Below are 21,413 nucleotides of genomic sequence, written 5' to 3' on the forward strand. Positions count from 1 at the left end.
CCTTTCTCTCGCTGGTGAGCGGCAGCACCATCTGGACACCCCCACACAAACTGGACACCCCAGCTTCCCTTCTCTGGACATCGCATGACGATGACCCTCTCCCCCTGGTGTGAGTGAACAGCTCTCTCAATTTTCAATTCGATTCCAGGTGCTTTATTGGCATGACCGGTGGGTACAATCAGTGTTGCCAAAGTGAATAAAAATAATGAAGTTCACATAAAGCAGAACAAAAAATAAAAGAAAAAAAATCTACATTTACAACAAAGACATATTATAAAATATTGACATATACTGTAGACAGATGGAACATTACTGGGAGACAGACTCACTGTTCCTCAGGCTGGGACAGGTTCCCTCCTCCCTCTCCCAGTAGGATTGGGACCCGTTGTGATTCTCTCTCTCATGTGAGTGAACAGTTTATTTGGAGTACGAAAACTCTCCTTTGTTGTACAAATGCAGAATTCACTTTTACGGTTTATTATGGAGCAAAGTACAAGTTATGTTCCTGCTACACGTCTGCATGAGACAGAGGTCACAGTTCGTGAGTCTACTGACGCTTCGGTCGCGCCTGTATCACGCAATTTCCATGCTTGCGACAAACCATCATTCAACACCATCTTGACTGCTGCCACCTAGTGGACAGTTGGTGAAGCAGAGGACTCTTGAGAATCTAAATTCTCTCACTGCTTTATCCAGTCCAGGGTCACTGGGGGAGACCGAGCCTATCCCAGCAAGCACCAGGCGCAATGTAGGGTATAACCTGGACACCAGTCCATCACACACTCCCGCTCACTCAAACTCACGGTCACTCACACACACACACTCACACCAGGGGCAATTTCTCCGGAAGACAATTAACCCCCCAGCATGTCTCTGGACTGTGGCGGGAAACCGGAGCACCCGGAGGGGACTCTCACGAGCACGATGAAAACATACAGACTCCACACAGACAGCACCCCCGGAATTGCACCCAGGGCGCCAGCGCAGGGCCCACCACTGCACCACCACGCCGCCTCGCATTCGAACGGTACTGTATGGTGAAGACCCAGCAGCCCTCAGGGGCCTGTCTGTGTGGAGTCTGCATGAGCTCCCGCTGATCACACAGATGAACACTGTTTTACTCGCTTCATCTCACTTGACACACACACATTGCGATAGGAAAACATTCAAGCGGAATGAAAAAAGCATTTGAATACGGTTGCCCATAATCGCACTTAATTGGCACGGAGCTGTAGAAGAATGTGCTTTGGCTCCTCTCCCTTGTCTTGTTCTCCGTGTGAGTTCGTCTCGGGAATGGTCCCTCGTCTGTGTTTTGGTGGGGGAGACTCCTATGGCGAGTGAGGGGACTGCAGGACCTGGAGTAACGGCGCTGAGTCGGCTACAGACAAAACGTCCAGGAGAGGGAGTCCAGCCGGGAACTGCTGATCCAGGGATTCTCTTTGAGCCCTTCGGGATCCGGCTGGAGTTTCCATCAGCGCACTCAGGTGCGTCAGGAATCGAGGAGCGCGGGGTGACCCAGGCAAACCGGAAAGGTCACTCTGCTGAGGACACTGAGGGTGGACAGTGGAGGGGTCACTCTGCTCAGGACTCGCCTGTCCTGCTGAGGACACTGAGGGTGGACAGCGGAGGGGTCACTCTGCTCAGGACACGCCTGTCCTGCTGAGGACACTGAGGGTGGACAGTGGAGGGGTCACTCTGCTCAGGACACGCCTGTCCTGCTGAGGACACTGAGGGTGGACAGTGGAGGGGTCACTCTGCACAGGACACGCCTGTCCTGCTGAGGACACTGAGGGTGGACAGTGGAGGGGTCACTCTGCTCAGGACACGCCTGTCCTGCTGAGGACACTGAGGGTGGACAGTGGAGGGGTCACTCTGCTCAGGACACGCCTGTCCTGCTGAGGACACTGAGGGTGGACAGTGGAGGGGTCACTCTGCTCAGGACACGCCTGTCCTGCTGAGGACACTGAGGGTGGACAGTGGAGGGGTCACTCTGCTCAGGACACGCCTGTCCTGCTGAGGACACTGAGGCCGGACGCCGGGGGGGGCGCTCTGCCTCAGGAGGGGGGGCGCTCCGCCTCAGGAGGGGGGGGGCCGGACGCCGGGGGGGCGCTCTGCCTCAGGAGGGGGGGGCCGGACGCCGGGGGGGTCGCTCTGCCTCAGGAGGGGGCGGGCCGGACGCCGGGGGGGTCGCTCTGCTCAGGAGGGGGGGCGCTCTGCCTCAGGAGGGGGGGGCCGGACGCCGGGGGGGGGTCACAGCGGCGGGGGCAGCTCCAGCTGGCGCAGCGCGACCGTGGTGCCCCCGTAGCCGTAGACGCCGAAGCCGGGGTACAGGGGCGCGGTGAAGGCGGCCTGGAAGCTGTGCAGCAGGGCGAGCTCGTCGCCGGACACGCTGTAGAAGGACAGCCGGCCCGCCGGGTGGTCCAGGAACACGCCCACGCGGGGGGCCGGCGGGGCGGCGATCGCCGTGGTGCGCTGGCCGTGACAGGCCGCCCAGCCGGCGCCCGAGCAGGACAGCCGCCAGGAGAGGGCGTTGCTCCCCAGGGCGCAGGCCGCCTCCCGGCCCTTCCGCGGCAGCCTCGCGTACGCCACGCCCACCGCCGCCACGCCCCGGCTCCACTCCACCTCCCAGTAGAAGCGGCCCCCCGCCAGCCCCTCTCTGCACAGCACCTGGCCCCAGCAGTCGAACCTCTGCGGGAGGTCGACCGGCGAGCAGTCCTGTCGCACCCAGGTCACCCTCCTGTTCCCCTCAGACAGACAGAGGTCCCTGTGCGCTGTTTTGGGGTCCAGTGTGAGCCGACAGGCATCTGATTGGAGAGAAGAGCACAGTCAGAGGACAGACAGGCAGAGCAGACCAATCCCTGAGCAGATCTCCACTAGAGTCCCGCCCCCAGAGCCCAGTAAGATACACACTGGGGTTTCTGATTGGAGAGAAGAGGACAGTCAGATGAGTGACAGGCAGAACAGACCAATCTCTGAGCAGATCTCCACTAGAGTCCCGCCCCTACAGCCCAGTAAGATACACACTGGGGTTTCTGATTGGAGAGAAGAGGACAGTCAGAGGAGTGACAGGCAGAACAGACCAATCCCTGAGCAGATCTCCACTAGAGTCCCGCCCCTACAGCCCAGTAAGATACACACTGGGGTTTCTGATTGGAGAGAATGGAGAGAAGAGGACAGTCAGAGGACAGATAGGCAGAGCAGACCAATCCCTGAGCAGATCTCCACTAGAGTCCCGCCCCCACAGCCCAGTAAGATACACATAGGGTGAGTCTGATCGGGGTCATGTCTTTTCGCAGATGTAAGATAAGATCACTTTCTTAGCCACATACAATTTCTTGCATTAGGAATTTGTCTTTTCGCAGACCCCAGCTTGCTCTCCATGAGAAACACAGACAGGGAGAGAAGCTGGGGGTCAGAGCGCAGGGTCAGCCATTTATACAGCGCCCCTGGAGCAGTTGGGGTTAAGGGCCTTGCTCAGGGGCCCAACAGAGTAGGATTCCTCTGCCGGCTGTGGGATTTGAACCAGCAACCTCCCAGTCACAGGCGCAGATCCTGAGCCACAGAGCCACCGCCCTGTACACAGATGTGTGTGATTGGAGGTGAGTCTGTTCACAGATGTGTGTGATTGGAGGTGAGTGTGTTCACAGATGTGTGTGATTGATTGGGGGCGAGTCAGACTGGGGCGTGTGTGGGAGGGCTCCTGTCTGACACAGTGTTCATCAGCTCTGCTCTTTGCAGTAACCAGGCTTCTCCCAGCAGAAACAGACTCACAGTGTAAGAACTCGGCTCTGGTCCTGGGCTGCAGAGCCTTCAGCTTGTAGACACCGGCTTCATTCACTGGGGAGACATGGGTAACGTTAATGCCCCCTGTGTGCGCAGGTGGACCGATTCTGGGCAGTGGTTTATCCTTGTGTTTACAATCGTTATGTAACTAGGACTGGAGTTATAGAAGTTAGCGCTTTCTGTGGGTTTTACAACTATTTTTTCTTAACGATTCAGAGCCTCGTAACTGTCAGAATCTCAGACGCCCCCCTACAGCTTTTTACCCTGGCGCCGGCTGTGCTTCATCGAAAGGTTAAATCTGTATGGGTTCCACAGATATTTACACAAAGGGCGGCAGGGGTGTGGAACAGCTGTGTGGCTGAAGCCCAAAGCTTGGCTTCTGTCAAGAAACAGCGGACTAACTGCCAAATGGGCTTGTTGCTCCGAACGGCCTCCTCTTAATCCAACTGGGCAAACACAGGAGTAGCCATTCCAATCGGATACAGTGCGTGGAGACCCCTTGGAAGTGACAAAGAGATTTTCACTACAACAAAGGCACGTCCTTCCTAGTCTGAACAGGAGACACCGTCCTCACAGAGTGACCCCCTACACAGTCCTCGGCGTGCCTTGTCCGTTAACTGTGTTAACTGCTGTGCTAGGGTAACTTCCACAAGCACGCAGCGCTGCTCCTTGGGCAGTGTAAGAATCAGATATACTGGACTGCTTTCTAGACTCTGGGAATGAAGCTGGAGGCTTTACTTTGCTGTAAATGAAGAGAATTTCATTTGACAGATCTTCCCCTTACAAACAGTTTTGTGAACGAATTACGCTCTTAGGTCAAGGGATGGAAAACCGGAGATTTTCTGGAAAGACGTCACAGTGAGTTTGTCCACCGACCTGTCCTGGAGATCTTGACTGACTCCTCCTTCCAGATGTCTTCCAGTTGCCGTTTCAGCTTAAGGACGCTCTTCTTCACTACCCCGAAGGAGAAGTCCGGATTGACAGAGATGTTGGGCACATCGCCCCCTGCAGGCCGGCCACAGAAGGACTTGTAGCTCTACCGCAGCGGAGAGGGAGAGAGAAGCTCAAGGAAGGAAATCAAACCTTGGGGTGATATTTGATTAAGGCTTGACACTGGACCCACATGTGCAGCATATTGTCAGAACATCTTTCTTTCACCTCAGAATTATCACTGGACTACACCCTGTGTTATCACTAACTGTGGCTGATCAACACATTTGTCTTTTCCCAAACCGACTACTGTAAAGCTCTGCTCTCTGGGGTTTCTAAATCCGCATTGAACAAACTTCAGTGTCCAAAATTGCACTGTCCAAAATTCGGCAGCCAGAGTCCTGACCAGGTCCAGTGCAAGTGATTACATTACTCCTGTCCTGGAGTCCTTGCACTGGCTTCCTGTCAGGTTCCATGTCGACTTTAAAATCCTCCTGCTCACCTGTGAGGCTCTGCATGGCTCGGCGCCTCAGTACCTGACTGAGCTGTGGTCGCCCTCCTCCCCACCTCACAACCTTCACTCTGCTCATCCTGCTCTCCTGTCTGTCCCCCGAGCCCGACCACACTCTAGGGGTGACAGGGCTTCTCCTGCTGCGCCCCAGAGCTCTGGAACCCTCTCCCCAAGGATATCAGAGAGTCGCCTTCTCTAAACTCCCTCAAATCCAGACTCAACACCTCCTTCTTCAGAAGAGTCTGCTGAACTGTTCTTTACTCCTCTGCTACCAGCATCTACTGTCTCCTCATCCTGCTTATCTTGTGTTTTTTTTCTTTATTATATTGTATTCTGTAAAGCGCTTTGAGAAGCCACCTTTAAAGGCGCAATATAAAATGAAGTTTATTATTATTTTTATTCTGAGGAGAAGCCTGGATCAACTGACAGCTCAAACTGGGACTGGACTGCAGAGAGTCCCAGAGCAGTGCTGTTACCTGGAGGAAATGGATGTGATCCTCTGTGTGTGAGAGCTGGCTCAGCTCAGCGTCTCTCCTCCTCAGCTCGGCGATCTCCTGCTCCAGTCGCTCCAGGAGAGCTGCGCCCCTGATCTCCGCCGCCTGCTGGTTAACTTGGATCAGCTGTGCGACGGCGTGACGCATCCTCTTGACGGAGCGGTCCAGCTCGGAGAAGATCCTGTCGCTGTCCTCCACTGCTCTCTGCGCAGAGCTCTGAGGGACACAGGGGGGGTTAGTACACTCCATGGACCCAGCAGCTCCTTTCTGTCTCTGAGACATCTCAGCTCCGGTCCAGTTCTCCCACCACTAGACCCCAGGACCAGCACCGTGACATCGGGCCTGATCAGGATGATCAATATGATCGGAATGATCAATATTCGAGCCCAGATGCCTGAGACCTGGCCCCACGCCGGCCTCCTCGCTGGCTGATGGCTGGAGAGGAGGTGAGAGTCAGTGTGGAGGGACAGGAGGAGTACACTCATGAGTGAGTGTCCCAGTGGTGTCCAGCGCTCCAGCAGTGTCCCAGAGGGATTTATACTCCAGCTCTGGACACCCTATGGTATTACTGTGAGTGGGTTTTTGATGGGTCCATAACTGAAATGCACCACTTATGGCCCTGTGGCTATTCCTGATGATACGATATCCATCCTCGCCTTTCTGCTCCTCCTGAGGAGTCACGTACAACAGCAGGAGTCTGTTTCAAGCCTGGTGAGGAGTAAGGACCCCAGGCCAGAGTCAGACATGTGCAAGTGTGTCCACCCCTCTGGTCAATACCCACTCTGAGTGAGTCCACAGCCTGTCTCAGCTCCTGCAGCTCCTTCTCCCTCTCCTGGAGTCTCTGCTGGGTTTGTCTCTGTGTCGCCTCCAGCTTTTTCTGTGGAGAAACACAGACACTCAGGACAATTCTGCTGTGGACTCTCCCTACCTGCCTGAAGGTTAGGGTTAGGGTTTGACTGTAAACAGTCAGTTCTGCTCATTGTGCTACAATACTTCCTTCAAGTCAGTCTGTGGACTCTGGACTACAGTGCTGGTGGCAGATTGTGTGTGTGTGTTTCATGTCCAGAGCTGTGTGTGTGTTTATGTGTGTTTCATGTCCAGAGCTGTGTGTGTGTGTGTCTCATGTCCAGAGCTGTGTTTGTGTTTATGTGTGTCTCATGTCCAGAGCTGAGTGAGTATGTCTCATGTCCAGAACTGTGTGTGCGTGCGTGCGTGCGTGCGTGTGTGTGTGTGTCTCATGTCCAGAGCTGAGTGAGTATGTCTCGTTTCCAGAGGTGTGTGTGTGTGTGTGTGTGTGTGTGTGTGTGTGTGTCTCATGTCCAGAGCTGAGTGAGTATGTCTCATGTCCAGAACTGTGTGTGTGTGTGTGTTTCATGTCCAGAGCTGTGTGTATGTGTATGTGAATGTGTGTGTGTGTGTGTGTGTGTGTGTGTGTGTGTGTGTGTGTGTGTGTGCGTGTGTGCGTGTGTGTGTGTCTCATGTCCAGAGCTGAGTGAGTATGTCTCGTTTCCAGAGGTGTGTGTGTGTGTTTCACATGTCCAGAGCTGTGTGTGTCTCACATTAAGGGCTGTGTGTGCTGTCATTATGCAGAAAACAAACTAGTTTGCATCAGATCACGCTCAAAAGAGAAACACGACTTCAATCCAAATGCCGTCACCCTGCAGAGACATCAGAATCTGTGCTACAGACAAGTGTGCCCATGCATTCCCTGTGTGTTACACACAGCACCACAGCACATGTGTAGACACACTTAACGACAACAGCGTGTGTAGCACAGAGATGTCCTGCAACCTCTTTACTCAGTGCTGCATCGGATCCTCTATCACAGCTGCTGCAAGCGAACAGTTCAGCTCCTCACCTGTCTCTCTGTCCTCTCCGCTGCGGCTGGGATGATGTCGTGGCCTCTGTGATCGTCCACCGTGCACATCAGACAAACACACGTTCTGTCAGTGCGGCAGTAGACCTCCAGCAGCTTGCTGTGACGAGAACAGAGTTTCCTGTCCAGCTGTCTTGTGGCCTCGACCAGCTGGTGTCTCTTCAGTGGAGCAGCTTCACAGTGAGGCTGGAGGTGAGTCTGACAGTAAGAGGCCAGACACACCAGACAGGACTTCACAGCTCTCACCTGGCTCCCAGTACAGACATCACACAGCACATCTCCAGGGCCAGAAGGACTGGGAGCAGAAGGACCACTGAGCCCTGTCTCCTTCAGTTTCTCCACCACTTCAGCCAGAACGGTGTTTTTGCCCAGAACAGGCCTTGGGGTGAAGGTCTGTCTGCACTGGGGGCAGCTGTAGACTCCAGTCCGATCATCCAGATCCCAGTGACTCTTAATACAGCCCACACAGTAACTGTGTCCACAGGGAAGAGTCACTGGATCTCTCAGCACGTCCAGACAGATCGAGCAGCTGAACTGGTCCTGGGTGATACAGACGCTGGCTTCTGCCATCTTCCTGCAGACTGACTGACTGCAGGAACTGACTGAGAGGCAGAGGAGACTTTCGTTTTCAGAGAAACGAAACCAGTGTGGAGGAGGCGTGTCCAGGCTGGACAGGGGGCGGGGTCCCTGCTCTGAGCCGCTTCTGGCTGGCCAGCAGCTCCAGGCGCAGCCTAACCTCTCTGGCAGCGTGAGCACACATCCAGCCAGGACATTCCCGCCCCCGAGAGCGATAGGACAGTCGGACTGGAAGAACGAGCTGACAGCAGTAAAACTCAGCTATTCTGTTCCTGTGACAGTCTGTGTGTGTGTGTGTGAATCGTGGCCTGTGAATCATACAGCATGCAAAGTCCTGCTGTTGGCATTCGTACAGATGGTCCTGTACTGCAGTGATGTGCTTTTAGTTTAACGATTGCCCGCGGAGTAATTTTAACGTGGTACTGGCACGATTTATATGCACAATGCGAACATGATTCACGTCGTTTACAAATCACATGACAGTTTTTTTCTTTTTTCAATGGAATACTCCAGTGAGTGTTATTGACCATACTGTTCTGGCTGTCTTCCTGTCGCAGGTCTGCTGTACTCAGTGTGATGGCGTTTGCTGTGCCGTTCAGATGTGTGCTGTCATGGTATTCACACTAACACCATTAACAACAGGGTCATTTACTTCGTTTTGACATTTATTACTCCGGTACATTGAAAACCGATTTTCAGACAATGCGGGGGTCTGGAAAGGGGCTGTCTGCCCGGGGGCCCGTGCCGGATCCCTAATCAGGAAGTACCCCAGCTGGGGCAGAGAGAGGTCAGAGGGGCTGATGGGCAGGAATTCTGCCACGCGGCGTCACGCTCCTGGTTCAGGCTGGAGGGGCTGCAAGACCTTCTCTTCGTCCGACGAGCCGTCCGCCGGTCCCACCCGCAGCTCGGACAGTAATCAGACTGAGACTGGAAAGTGTTTCCTGTCTGCACTGCGTCCCGTTCCGGGTCAAGCTGCCGCGTCAAGATCGACGCCCCTGTCTCAGAGACGCTTGTTCCTGACCTTTGACCTCGCGTCTGGCCCCTGATCCCTCCCCTGAGCTCCTGGCCGGGGGGGGTCTGTCCGAGGGACCCCGCTATCTCTGGGGGTTTCAGCAGCCTCCCCCCGTGTCCTGCGCCCCTCCGGCCTGCAGCGCCGGGTCCGAGCAGAGCCAGGGGGGTCGGTCCCCCTGGGGCTCACTCACCCCGTCACCCCGATGTGAGCAGTGTCCCCGAGAGCGAACAGGCCTGCGGGGTGCTCACCGCGACCCAGCACAGTCCTCAGACTGAGGCTTGACAACCAGCTGGAAAGGGCTCGTCTTCCTGGGTTTGCTGGGAATGGAAAAGGTGTTTAGATTCAGGACATTTTCGGCCCCGGTTTCCCTCCCGCCTGCGACTGCGACACCGGAGAGGCGGGGTCCCCTGCGTGGCGCTGGGCTCTGGGCTCACCTTCACGCCTGGTGAGAATAACGCAGGTCACCGGCCAGGCTGCTCACCCAATTAGAAAGACAGAAAGCACACCAGGCAGTTACAGGCACACCTCCAGCCTCTCCTTCGCAGTGTGGGCTTTGATTCCAGTTATTTCCACGATCGGCGACAGAGGGGCTAGTCCAGCTGGCACAGGGCCACACTGGAGCCAAACGCCCAGACTCCGAACCCGGGGTAGAGGGGCTCCGTGAAGGAGGTCTGGACTCTGTGCAGGAGGGTCGCTGTGTCCCCAGAGACGCTGTAGAAGGACAGAGTCCCAGCCCTGTGGTCCACATACACCCCTATCCTGGAGGAGGGAGGGGCAGCTACTGGAGTTTTCTCCTTATTGTGCCAGAAGGAGCAGCTGGACCGAGAGCAGCACAGACTCCAGGACTGGTCGTTCAGTCCCAGGCGACAGTCATCACCCTCCCCTTTCCTGCTGAGTCCTTTGTAAGTGACGCCGATCGATGCCTTTCCCCCACTCCACTGCGCCTCCCAGTAACAGCGACTGCCGGACAGCCCCTCTCTGCACAGCACCTGGGGGCAGGAGTCGAATCTCTCGGGGTGAGGGGGGTGCGAGCACTGCTGTGTCTTCCTCATCACCCTCCTGTTCCCCTCAGACAGACAGAGCTGTCTGTGCGCTGTGTTGGGGTCCAGTGTGAGCTGACAGGCATCTGATTGGAGAGAAGAGGACAGTCAGAGGACAGACAGGCAGAACAGACCAATCCCTGAGCAGATCTCCACTAGGGTCCCGCCCCCACAGCCCAGTAAGACACACTGGGGTTTCTGATTGGAGAGAAGAGGACAGTCAGAGGAGTGACAGGCAGAACAGACCAATCCCCGAGCAGATCTCCACTAGAGTCCCTCCCCCACAGCCCAGTAAGATACACACTGGGGTTTCTGATTGGAGAGAAGAGGACAGTCAGCTCCAGGTGTGTGTGAGTGCATTTGTCAGTGGGGAGCAGGAGTGAAAAGAGACTCACAGTGTAAAAGCTCTGCTCTGGTCCTGGGCTCTGGAGTCTGCAGACTGAAGGCTGGAGTTTCCTTCACTGGAGAGACAGAGACACAGAGAGAAACAGGACTGAGGGAGATGGACCAGGGCAGTTCCAGGACCAGTAATAACCAATACTGTCATCTGGAGTCTGAATATACTCTTTCTGTATAGTTATATATATATAGTAAGCACAGCATCCCATTTTTATATGATAACACAACAGGTGTTCAATGCTCCAGCAGATGTACAGTATATTCCAAATCAGCACCTTATACATCTTTAGGCTTGTTTGCTTGGCTACCCAGCAGCCTTCCTTGTCCCCCTGTTGTGCTGTGCTGAGCTCTGCTGGGCTGCGCTGAGCTGTGCTGGTCTGTGCTGAGCTGAGCTGTGCTGTGCTGTGCTGGGGTGTGCTGTGCTGAGCTGTGTTGTGCTGTGCTGTGCTGAGCTGTGCTGTGCTGTGCTGTACTGAGCTGGGCTGGGCTGGGCTGTGCTGTGCTGTGCTGGTCTGGGCTGGGCTGTGCTGTGCTGTGCTGTGCTGAGCTGTGCTGTACTGTGCTGAGCTGGGCTTGGCTGGGCTTGGCTGTGCTGTGCTGTGCTGTGCTGTGCTTTGCTGAGCTGGGCTGGGCTGTGCTGCGCTGTGTTGCGCTGTGCTGTGCTGAGCTGTGCTGAGCTGTGCTGAGCTGGGCTGTACTGGGCTGTGCTGTGCTGTGCTGTGTTGCGCTGTGCTGGGCTGTGCTGGGCTATGCTGTGCTGATCTGTGCTGATCTGTGCTATGCTGTGCTGTGCTGTGCTGTCTGTGCTGTGCTGGGCTGTGCTGTGTTGTGCTGAGACCTCCTTTACCCCACCCCGAGGAAGAAACCCTCACAGTGTGGCACTCAGATTATTTAGCTGCTAAATTACAAACTACCTGTATTCAGCTGGGTGAAATCTCTCCGGGGGTCTTCACCAGCAATGTCTGGAAGGAGCCTGAACACCTCTGTGAGGTGAACATTTCTACAGATTCTCTAGATCAGGGACCCTACACCCCATCCGTGTGGCATCGCCGGTCACCACAGCCCAGTGCGCTCAGCACCCCACTGACCCCCCGCCGGAGCCCACCCTGAGACCCTTCCTCTGATCACAGGCTCTTCGTCCCCCGTCCGGGTCTGCGCGATCTTTGCCGGAGACGCAGGGCACACGTCGCTGGGGCTACACGCTGCCGGTTCCGGCCGTGCCTCTTGGTGATGTGGCATGTTCTCAGAAACAGCTCACCCTCTCTAAACCGCCGTTATTTCCAAACGCACCTTTAATATAAGCTCCCCCCGGATCTTCCGCAGCTCTCCTGTAGCTCTTTCCCAATGCAGCTAGAAGACTGATCGGCCAGCAGATTCCTGGGCCACGGTGCCTTATTTTTCGAACAGCCAGTCATTTCCGCCTGCCTGCCACTAGAGGTCACCAGGTCCCCTATTGTGTGCAGCTAGGATCGCGTGTGGTGCACTGATTGTGCATTCAGTGAATTGGTGACGGTCTGAGAGCCGCATTGTCACATGGGGTGAGTCAGATGTAGGTTGGTATATAAGAGGACTCGTGGGTTCAGCTGGGGCGGGTGGTTGAGTGCAGAGCTGGGTGCTGTTGTCTCTGTGTAGAGACAGAGAGGGTGGTATCGTAAGTCCTTCTACAACACACCCTTGTGGATGGCTGGGGATTCTCCATGTGCTTGTGCCTCATGAGCCCCCTGTTGAGGGGCGGGTCAGTCACGGTGATGTACTGTCCGTCATTATCCTGGAGATGAAGCTCATTGTGTCGCGCCCGACATCCCTCCCTAGAGGGCGCTCCACTGCTCCCATTATTGGTCGTGTGATTTAGTTCTCCAGGTGTACCCTTTTAGTGTTATTATTTAAAGACCAGCTCCTCCAGTCCTCGGGGCTCATCATTAGGGTAAGATGTCGCGAGGCCCGCCTAGCACCAGGAAACCCTACGTCCGTCTCCTGAGGGCATAGGCCTCATCCCGACACCTCCCGCTTCCTGAGCCCGGGGTCTGGAGGATCTCGCCCCGTCACCCTTGGACCTCCATGTTTCGTTTGTCCGTGTGCTCCTCCCTCCCGGGGATTTTAACTTTGTCGCGTCCCAGGATGGATTTCTAGTTGATGGACTCTTGGACTGTGCTTTGACCTCCCCTTGGACCCGTTTGGATTTGGATGCCGTTTTGTCTTCCCCTGTACACTGTCTCACGGATTGTCACTATTATTTTGTGCACTATTAAACCCCTGTGTGTTCCCTTTTACCACGCCTCCTGTTTTCTCCAGCTCTTACTGCATCGCATGGGGTCTTCTATAAGATCTGACACGGATTCCAGTCCGTGTCCGTTACACATTGAGGCCGTCTGGCTGGTTGATTCTAAGAGCTCCTACAGCGTGGACGACCCTTGGCATTCAGATCACTCGAACCCCCGCAGAGCCGTTCCTCGGCCTGCTCCTGTGGTCACAAGTGAACTGAAAGGCGTTGTGTGACCGTGCTGCAGTGAGTGTGCGCCTGTGTGCTCGTCTCTTCCCTGTGAAAACAGACTCACGCTGGGGAATCTCCGCTCTGAGCCTGGGCCCTGGGGTCTTCAGACTGTAGACAGGAACCTCGTTCACTAGGGAGACGGAGAGAGAAGCTGAGCTGAGCCTTGCGGGCCACAGGTCACAGGTCACCTCTGTGTGGCCATGACCCTCGTCTGCACGGAGCAGCTTTCTGATGATGCACCGATGGGTGGGTGAAGTGATTGGTGGATAAGTTGATTGACTGATGGTCGGATTGAAGAGTGGATGGGTGGGTGGATGAATTGATGAGCTGTTGGTTGTATGGATGGGTGGATGAAGTGATTGACTGGGTGGATGGATGGATCGAGTGGATATTTGGTTGGATTGATGAGGGGGTAGGTGGATTAATGGCAGATGGATTGATGATTGAGTTGATGGGTGGACTGATGAATTGATTAATTGATGAGCTGATGGGTGGATTGATGAGTGGATGAATTAATTAATTGATTGAGTTAATGGGTGGACTGATGAGTGGATGAACTGATTAATTGATGAGTTGATGGGTGGATTGATGAGTGGATGGGAGGATTAATGGGTGGGTATTTGGACTGATGAGCGGATGAATTGATGGGTGGATGGCTGGATAATTCCCAAAGAATAGAGTCCCGATCAATACAAATTAAAATCTGTAGGAACATCAAGACCTTCACAGCTCTGCATAAGGGAGGCTGGACTGACAAGAAGCCAAAGGCTTGGTGACAATAGCCAGGTGAGAAAATGCTTGCACTTGGATCTGTGGAGTGAGGGGCTGTGAAACACGGAACTGGGAACAGAGTGAGATCAGCCGCTCCACAGAGCGCCTGGAAAGAGTTTCTCCACCAACCTCTCCTGGAGATCTTGAGGGATTCCCCTTTCCAAATGTCCTCCAGCAGTTCCTGAAGTTCTGAAAGAGCTTCCCTCACAACCCCAAATGAGAAGTGTGGGTTGACAGCAATGCTCGGTAGTTCCCCTGCTCCAGGAGGGACACAGGCGGACTGGAAATTCTGCAGCAGGGAAGAGAGAGGAGTTTCCAGTCAAACACACTGGGCTCCAGCACACATTCCTGGGGAGAAGCCAGGAGCAGCTGCATTGGAGAGCTCTGTGTGAGAGACTCCCTTCTGGACTGCAGAGAGTCCCAGAGCAGTGCTGTTACCTGGAGGAAATGGATGTGATCCTCTGTGTGTGAGAGCTGGCTCAGCTCAGCGTCTCTCCTCCTCAGCTCAGCGATCTCCTGCTCCAGTCGCTCCAGGAGTCCTTCAGCCTGACCCACTGCAGCCCTCTCTTGAGATCGCACCAGCTCTTCGACTTCAGAACGCATTTTTTGAATGGAGCGGACCAGCTCAGTAAAGATCCGTTCGCTGTCTTCCAAAGCTCTCTGAGCCGAGCTCTGGGTGAGGAGACACACAGCAGATTACAGAGGGGAAACACTGAAACTGGAGAGTCAAAAGGAGACTTTCATCTCCGATCAGAGGAAGAAACCCAGATTTGTCTTTCAGTCAGAACTCTCTTTTTCTCTTCCCAGCTAAGATAATCACTTCAGAAAGGAGACCTGTGACAAGCCACCATTCTGTCTGAACCAAATGCTGAAGTGAACATGTCTAACTCAGTCTTCTCAGTCTGTGGGTGTCAGTGTGTCAGTACCCACTCTGAGTAACTCCACAGCCTGGCTCAGGTCCTGCATCTCCTTCTCTCTCTCCTGGATCCTGCTCTGGGTCTGTGCCTGTGTCGCCCTGAGCTGCCTCTGTGGAGGAATGCAGAGACGTTTCTGACGCGCACATTCCTGAGAGTGGCTGAACCGGTCCTGCTTGATTCCAGCCAGTTCACTGAAACTCACAGCGTTATCACTTCCTTCTTCCCCTTAAACAGCGGCAAAGTGATTTCCATCAGGTATGGAGTCTCAAAGAAACAAACCTTACTTTCCAAAGGAACAAGAAACAGGTTTATTCCAGCTGAGAAGAGAAGAAAGAAAACACAACGTTTCGGCCGTGGAGCCTTCTTCAGGTGTGAGCTCCAAGGCCGAAACGTTGTGTTTTCTTTCTTCTCTTCTCAGCTGGGATAAACCTGTTTCTTGTTCCTTTGCAGCCTACGCATGCTGACGCAGCTCCCCGCCTGAACTACCTCTTTCCCACTGGCATGTCGAATTCCTGAGCTTTCCTGCAGAGTTGAACATCCCCTTTGCCCCTTGTTAAAACATGCTGATTGTATTCTACAGAGACAGGCAGACTGTCCTGCACTCCCGATCCAGCCCGTGTTAAATCAAAGCCCTTCTCGTGTTCTAGTCCCGGAACACCTTCGAGCCCTGGGTCTCTCCGATCTCGCCCCCGGTAAAGAGTGGGATTCCTCACCTGCTTCTCCATCCTCTCCGCTGCAGTGGAGACGGTGTCATGGCCGCCGTGGTCGCGTTCGGAGCACAGCGGGCAGATGTAGGTCTTATCCGTGCGGCAGAACACGTCCCGCAGTTTCTGGTGAGCCGGACAAGCCCGGTGCCGGGGCCCCGCCCTGGTGCTGACCTGCGAGTGCTTCTTGAAAGCGGGGGATTCGTTGTGGAGGTCGAGGTGAGTCTGGCAGTAAGAGGCCAGGCACACCAGGCAGGACCTCACAGCTCTCATCTTCCTCCCTGCGCAGACGTCACACGGCACGTCTCCAGGGGCAAAACAGGGGCGAGGAGGAGGAGGAGGAGGAGAGGCTGTGTGTCCGGGCCTCTTCAGCGTCTCCACCACCCCGGCCAGCATGGTGTTTCTGCGCAGGACAGGCCTGGGGGAGAAGGTCTCCCGGCACTGGGGGCAGCTGTAGACGCCGGTGGGCGCCGACCTGTCCCAGTGGCCCCTGATGCAGTCCATGCAGTAGGTGTGCCCGCAGGGCAGCGCCACGGGGTCCTGCAGCAGGTCCAGGCAGACCGGGCAGCTGAAGTGGTCCTCCGTCAGCACGCAGGCCGCCATGGGCGAGGGCGGGGGCGGGACAGAGCGGGACACAGCCTGCTCCCTCGCCTGTGCGCGCGAGTCTGCGGAGCTGTCGGCCCGGGGCCGGAGGGGAGGGCGCAGGCGGCAGCCGGCTCGGGTTACAGGAGGAGGGGAGAGCCCCGCTCCTCCGCAGCACAGGGCGTGTCCCCAGCAGCACGTTCCCCCCCGGGGACACAGACGCTCCCGGGACGCCCGAGTCAGGGCAGGAGCTCGGGGGCGCCCCCGCCACAAGCAGCCGACTTCCACGGCGCTTTGACAGAGGTATTTATAAGATTTATAAGATCACTTTACTGGCCAGATACAGTGTCTTGCATGAGGAATGTGTCTTCTCTCAGACCCCAGCTCGCTCTCCAGGAGACACACACACAGGGAGAGAAGCTGGGGGTCAGAGTGCAGGGTCAGACATTTATACAGCACCCCTGGAGCAGCTGGGGTGAAGGGCCTCGCTCAGGGGCCCATCCGAGAAGGATTCCTCTGTCGGCCGCGGGATACGAACTGGCAACCTCCCAGCCACAGACGCGGATCTTGACTCGTCAAAGCTGTGCCTGCTTGCCCCGACCCCTGACCCCTGACCCCTGACCCCTGACCCTGTGCTGGGGTCGCTCTCTCACACCAGGCAGGCAGAGACACTGGGAGCAGCCGGAGCAGGAGCAGGGAGCATGGCTCTCGCCCCTGTGAATCAGTCAGTGGCGCCGGGAGCTGGTGGAGAGCTGTGGCTTTCGGAATAGTACGAGTTCTCACCAGCGTGCTGCGGTAGTCAGGGCGCTTTGGGTTTGAATTAGAAGGGAAATGATTTACTCTCCGCCCTGTAGTCGGTAACACCCAACAGCACACGCAGCGCGTAACCCAGCAGATAACTCCTGCTGCCGCCCCTGTCTCCTTCTCCTGCAAGGAGACCGATCGAGAGGAAGCAGGGGAACCGACGCTGGGAACGATGCGCTTGGGCTGGCCTGCGGCGCTGTGGGAGTGCCGCCAGCAGGTGGCAGCAGAGGGCTTGCGGTCGCTCTGGTCTGCACACCTCACCAGCAGGCCTGGGCCGTGATGGGTGGACACCTTCGGAAACGTGCCCCGAATTCTAGCTACACCGTTGTACTTTTGTTTGGAGAGTCTTCCCACAAACTCGGTTTGGATAGCTACTGCATTTCAGTAGAGCAGGAGCTGTGTGTGTCTTTTCCCCAAGCAGAGTATTTACCCCGGTAACGATCACCCACCGGCACGCAGGCACGGAGACAGACCCACACTGAAGGACAGGGCTGGTGTAGGAACCTCTTTATTGAACTCGCTCCTCGTCTGTCCCTTTACAGATCATCCAGGGATTTACAGCATGGCTCTGGGCTCTGGGCTCTGGGCTCTGGGCTGTGGATTCTGGGCTCTAGGCTCTGGGTTCTGGGCTGTGGGCTCTGGGCTCTGGGCTCTGGGTTCTGGGTTCTGGGCTGTGGGTTCTGGGCTCTAGGCTCTGGGTTCTGGGCTGTGGGTTCTGGGCTCTGGGTTCTGGGCTCTGGGCTCTGGGTTCTAGGCTCTGGGCTGTGGGTTCTTGGCTCTAGGCTCTGGGTTCTGGGCTGTGTGTTCTGGGCTCTGGGCTCTGGTCTCTGGGTTCTGGGCTCTGGGCTCTAGGCTCTGGGCTCTGGGCTCTGAGCTCTGGGCTCTGGGTTGTGGGCTGTGGGCTGTGGACTCTGGGCTCTGGGCTCTAGGCTCTGTACGGTGCTTTTGCACGCTGCACACAGGGGACAAAACCCCTCCGGAACACGAGAGGAGAGGGTCAGGCTCATAAATCATCTCTGTGCAATAATAATATTAATAATAATAATAATATTAATAACAATAATCATCTGTGCAGGACCTGTCATTATTTACAGCAGTCTTTCACTCTCCACAGCTGCCACACGCGGACCAGCATGCTCTGCTCCAGCAGCTCTCGCTCCAGGACCCACGGTCAACGCGGTCTGGGGCGCGGCGCCTCCCGAGCGCCCCCCAGGGGCAGTCCGGGCCTCCCCGCCCCCTCAGCGCCGCCTGCGCCCGTAGCCCCGCGGGTCGGCCGCGCCGCTGGACTCCTCCTTGCCGCTCTTGGCGCCGATCCGGTACAGCAGGCTGGCCAGGTTGTGCAGCTGACAGGTCCCCAGCTGGCACCCCCGGCCCCCCGGGTTCTGGGACCTCCTGGGCCGGGCCGGCGCAGAGTCGGGCCTGAGGGAGAGAGACGGGGGAGGGGTGAGGAGAGGGAGCGGATCGGGGGTCCGGGGGGGCGATGGACACTGAAGTGGGGCGCTGGCGAAAGTCACGTCCACAGCCAGGCACGTCCAGGGCGAGGCCCCCCCCAGGGCCGGGGGGGAACGGCGGCCGGTGCCCAGCCTGCTCGAGCAGCGGGAAGGCGTCGGCGCGGAGAAGGGCACAGATCAGGACAGGCGGGCGGGCACCTTGTGGGCAGCCTCTGGGAGTCCCGGAGATCTGCCGGCCGGATCACCCTCGACCCGGAGGCGAAGCCTCTCCAGATGACCCCCGCGCGCAGGGCGGGGAGAGACGGCGACCTCTCGACCCGGAGCCTGTGCGCCCCCTGGCCCAGGGCGGGGCTCAGGGCCTGCGGAGACCTGCGGGGGGGGGGCAGAAGGAGAGATTAGATGGCCGCGCTGGAAAAGGACAGGAGTGAGGTCACACCGCTGGCTGCTGGACCCCTCTGTCACACAGCTGTCTGATCTACAGTCTTCAGCGTGTCCTACTGCTCTCTGAACTGTCCACACCAGCTTCCCATGGCTGTAACAGAAGCTGCTGTTTCACCTGCAAATGTGTTTCCAGCAGCTCTCATCCACAGTGATCCATTCATCTGTCCCAGCCCACAGCTCCCTGATTCACCCCTCCTGCACAGGATCACACTGACCTTCCTCTGTGTCAGGGATCACGTCAGAGCAGAGAGGATCAGGGATCTGTCCCAGCCCACAGCTCCCTGATTCACCCCTCCTGCACAGGATCACACTGACCTTCCTCTGTGTCAGGGATCACGTCAGAGCAGAGAGGATCAGGGATCTGTCCCACCCCACAGCTGCCTGATTCACCCCTCCTGCACAGGATCACACTGACCTTCCTCTGTGTCAGGGATCACGTCAGAGCAGAGAGGATCAGGGATCTGTCCCAGCACACAGCTCCCTGATTCACCCCTCCTGCACAGGATCACACTGACCTCCCTCTGTGTCAGGGATCACGTCAGAGCAGAGAGGATCGGGGATCTGTCCCAGCCCACAGCTCCCTGATTCACCTCTCCTGCACAGGATCACACTGACCTCCCTCTGTGTCAGGGATCACGTCAGAGCAGAGAGGATCAGGGATCTGTCCCAGCACACAGCTGCCTGATTCACCCCTCCTGCACAGGATCACACTGACCTCCCTCTGTGTCAGGGATCACGTCAGAGCAGAGAGGATCGGGGATCTGTCCCAGCCCACAGCTCCCTGATTCACCCCTCCTGGACACGATCACACTGACCTCCCTCTGTGTCAGGGATCACGTCAGAGCAGAGAGGATCAGGGATCTGTCCCAGCCCACAGCTCCCTGATTCACCCCTCCTGCACAGGATCACACTGACCTCCCTCTGTGTCAGGGATCAAGTCAGAGCAGAGAGGATCGGGGATCTGTCCCAGCCCACGGAGCAGTCGTGCGTGGAAGTGAAGCTCGTCACAGTGAGCGTGTGAAGACACTGACCTGGGCTGGGAGTGGGGCGCCGATCGGCGGGGTGCCGCATCAGTGCTGTGGACTGCGGCCACCAGCATCAGCAGGTGAGGGAGCAGACCGGGGTCCATCGTCCTCGCAGGCTGCGGTCAGTGCTCCCGGGCTGCTGGGGAAGGAAGACACGAGGAGCAGGTTAGCGACGTCCCGCTGAAGCAGTGGAGCAGATAGCGGCCCCCTGTGCCACAAGGTGGGGGCACCGGTTACCAGGGCAACACTGCCAGGGGCAGAGCAGCGCTGGGCAGCACAGTCCACCCCTGGAGAGACTGCCGTCTGTATCGTATCGGGGTGCAGCCTGCCCGTGTCGGGGTTCAGCCTGTCAGTGTCCGGGTACAATCTGCCAGTGCCTGGACACTGCCTAATTTGGGACACAGCCTGCCCGTGTCGGGGTACACTCTGCCAGTGTCGGGGGACAGTCTGCCAATGTTGGGGTGCAGCCTTTCCCATGTTGGAGCACAGTCTGCCAGTGTCGGGGTACAGTCCTCTGTCTTCCAGTGTCTGCGGGAGACACTTGGCACCCCAGCTGTCACTGTCTGGGGCGGCCCATCCCTCCGAGAAAAACCAGGATCCCATCCGATCCTCCCTCCTTCCAGGGAATCCTGTGGTCCCAGACTCCAGACCGGGCGGGGGGCTGCCATCCCGGAGCGTCTCCTTTCTGCGCCCCCCAGTCAGTCCTGGGAGCCCCAGTTGTGCTCAGAGCAGGTCCAGCTCCCAGGTCGGTGTGGCGAGAATCCCCACCCCTCGCGGCCCCCCGGACCCCGAACCAGTCCAGCCTCCGGATCCGGTCATCAGCGCGCCCTCGAAAATCCTCACCTGGCTGCCCGTCCGCCCCGCCCCGCCCCGGTCCAGTCTGCTGGACACACCGCTGTTTACCTGAGTTCACCTGGCGTCGGCACGGGTTCCGTCTGGGGGCGTCTGGGGGCGTCCGCAGGGCTCTGGTGTCTGGCTCTCTGCTCGCGCTCCGCTCCTTATAAGAGGAGGTGGAGGGCGGGGAGAGGAGAGGGGGAGTCTGATCGCGCCCCTCTCTCTCTCTCTCTCTCGGTCGGAAAGCATTGTTCAAGTCAGCGGTGTGCGCCGTCACCCCCCCTCGGAGCGCATTGTTAGAGACGCGTCACTGTCGACCCTCCACTCCTCCAGCTTCCTCTCCGGAAGGCAAGAGAAGAGATTTCTTTCTCCGAAATTAAAGCGAAGCTCGTTATCAAACACGAGAGCAAAACAAGTGAGAAGGGTTGCGTAATGTCCCAGAGTTCTTGGCCGCGATCGCTGTTATTATTGTTATGATTCTTCGATATTATTATTATTAATAATAATAATAACACTGCGGACTGGCCCTCGTCCACGTCTGGCCTGGACAGCTGGGTGCTCACGCTGGCACGCTGCTCCTTCATCGCCGAGCTCATCGCCAATTAACTAATTAAGGAGTGGAGGGGAGCTGAGTCACCCGGCCCTGGAGATCGCCCGGGCGGATTCTGGATCCGCGGGGGGCCTCGGGAGACGGGACGAGCCCGGCCGGAGCGCGGAGGGCTGGGAGTGATTCCGGACACAGGGAAGGATTGGGATAGGGGAAGGCGCTGTG

General features: G+C 56.9%; 3 protein-coding genes across 9 annotated transcripts; all 3 read right to left on the minus strand.

Moving 5' to 3' along the window:
• Nucleotides 1-130: 130 nt before the first annotated feature.
• Nucleotides 131-8,336, minus strand: LOC148654238 (E3 ubiquitin-protein ligase TRIM16-like). Of its 2 annotated transcripts, XM_088646180.1 has the most exons (7): nucleotides 7,577-8,227; nucleotides 6,500-6,595; nucleotides 5,701-5,934; nucleotides 4,660-4,819; nucleotides 3,772-3,837; nucleotides 2,218-2,804; nucleotides 131-2,155 (listed from the first exon to the last, which is right to left on the minus strand). In XM_088646180.1, the coding sequence occupies exons 1-6, from the start codon at nucleotides 8,162-8,164 to the stop codon at nucleotides 2,251-2,253; spliced, it is 1,698 nt and encodes a 565-aa protein (XP_088502306.1). In that variant the 5' UTR covers nucleotides 8,165-8,227; the 3' UTR covers nucleotides 131-2,155; nucleotides 2,218-2,250. The 2 variants fall into 2 exon arrangements, with proteins under 2 accessions (XP_088502306.1, XP_088502307.1); XM_088646181.1 differs by having other exon boundaries at nucleotides 131-2,804; nucleotides 7,577-8,336.
• A 481-nt stretch (nucleotides 8,337-8,817) lies between these two features.
• LOC148654239 (E3 ubiquitin-protein ligase TRIM16-like) lies at nucleotides 8,818-16,181 on the minus strand. 2 transcript variants are annotated; one of them, XR_015941290.1, is made up of 8 exons: nucleotides 15,514-16,181; nucleotides 14,814-14,909; nucleotides 14,322-14,555; nucleotides 14,013-14,172; nucleotides 13,177-13,242; nucleotides 10,618-10,683; nucleotides 9,617-10,308; nucleotides 8,818-9,499 (listed from the first exon to the last, which is right to left on the minus strand). XR_015941290.1 is itself a non-coding variant. In XM_088646176.1 (7 exons), exons 1-7 carry the CDS (start codon nucleotides 16,105-16,107, stop codon nucleotides 9,773-9,775), a joined length of 1,752 nt encoding a protein of 583 aa, XP_088502302.1. In that variant the 5' UTR covers nucleotides 16,108-16,181; the 3' UTR covers nucleotides 8,818-9,772. The 2 variants fall into 2 exon arrangements, 1 of the variants encoding a protein (XP_088502302.1); XM_088646176.1 differs by having other exon boundaries at nucleotides 8,818-10,308.
• Nucleotides 16,182-17,382: 1,201 nt separating this feature from the next.
• Nucleotides 17,383-20,825, minus strand: LOC148654240 (uncharacterized). 5 transcript variants are annotated; one of them, XM_088646226.1, is made up of 4 exons: nucleotides 20,711-20,825; nucleotides 19,814-19,943; nucleotides 18,540-18,710; nucleotides 17,383-18,309 (listed from the first exon to the last, which is right to left on the minus strand). In XM_088646226.1, the coding sequence occupies exons 2-4, from the start codon at nucleotides 19,909-19,911 to the stop codon at nucleotides 18,129-18,131; spliced, it is 450 nt and encodes a 149-aa protein (XP_088502352.1). In that variant the 5' UTR covers nucleotides 19,912-19,943; nucleotides 20,711-20,825; the 3' UTR covers nucleotides 17,383-18,128. The 5 variants fall into 5 exon arrangements, with proteins under 5 accessions (XP_088502352.1, XP_088502351.1, XP_088502353.1 ...); XM_088646225.1 differs by having other exon boundaries at nucleotides 19,814-19,946; nucleotides 20,711-20,803; XM_088646227.1 differs by having other exon boundaries at nucleotides 19,814-19,946; nucleotides 20,721-20,781.
• Between the last annotated feature and the right edge of the window lie 588 nt (nucleotides 20,826-21,413).

Source organism: Lepisosteus platostomus, chromosome 9 (genome assembly GCF_059453375.1).
Source record: "Lepisosteus platostomus isolate fLepPlt1 chromosome 9, fLepPlt1.hap1, whole genome shotgun sequence".
Classification (NCBI taxonomy): domain Eukaryota; kingdom Metazoa; phylum Chordata; class Actinopteri; order Semionotiformes; family Lepisosteidae; genus Lepisosteus; species Lepisosteus platostomus.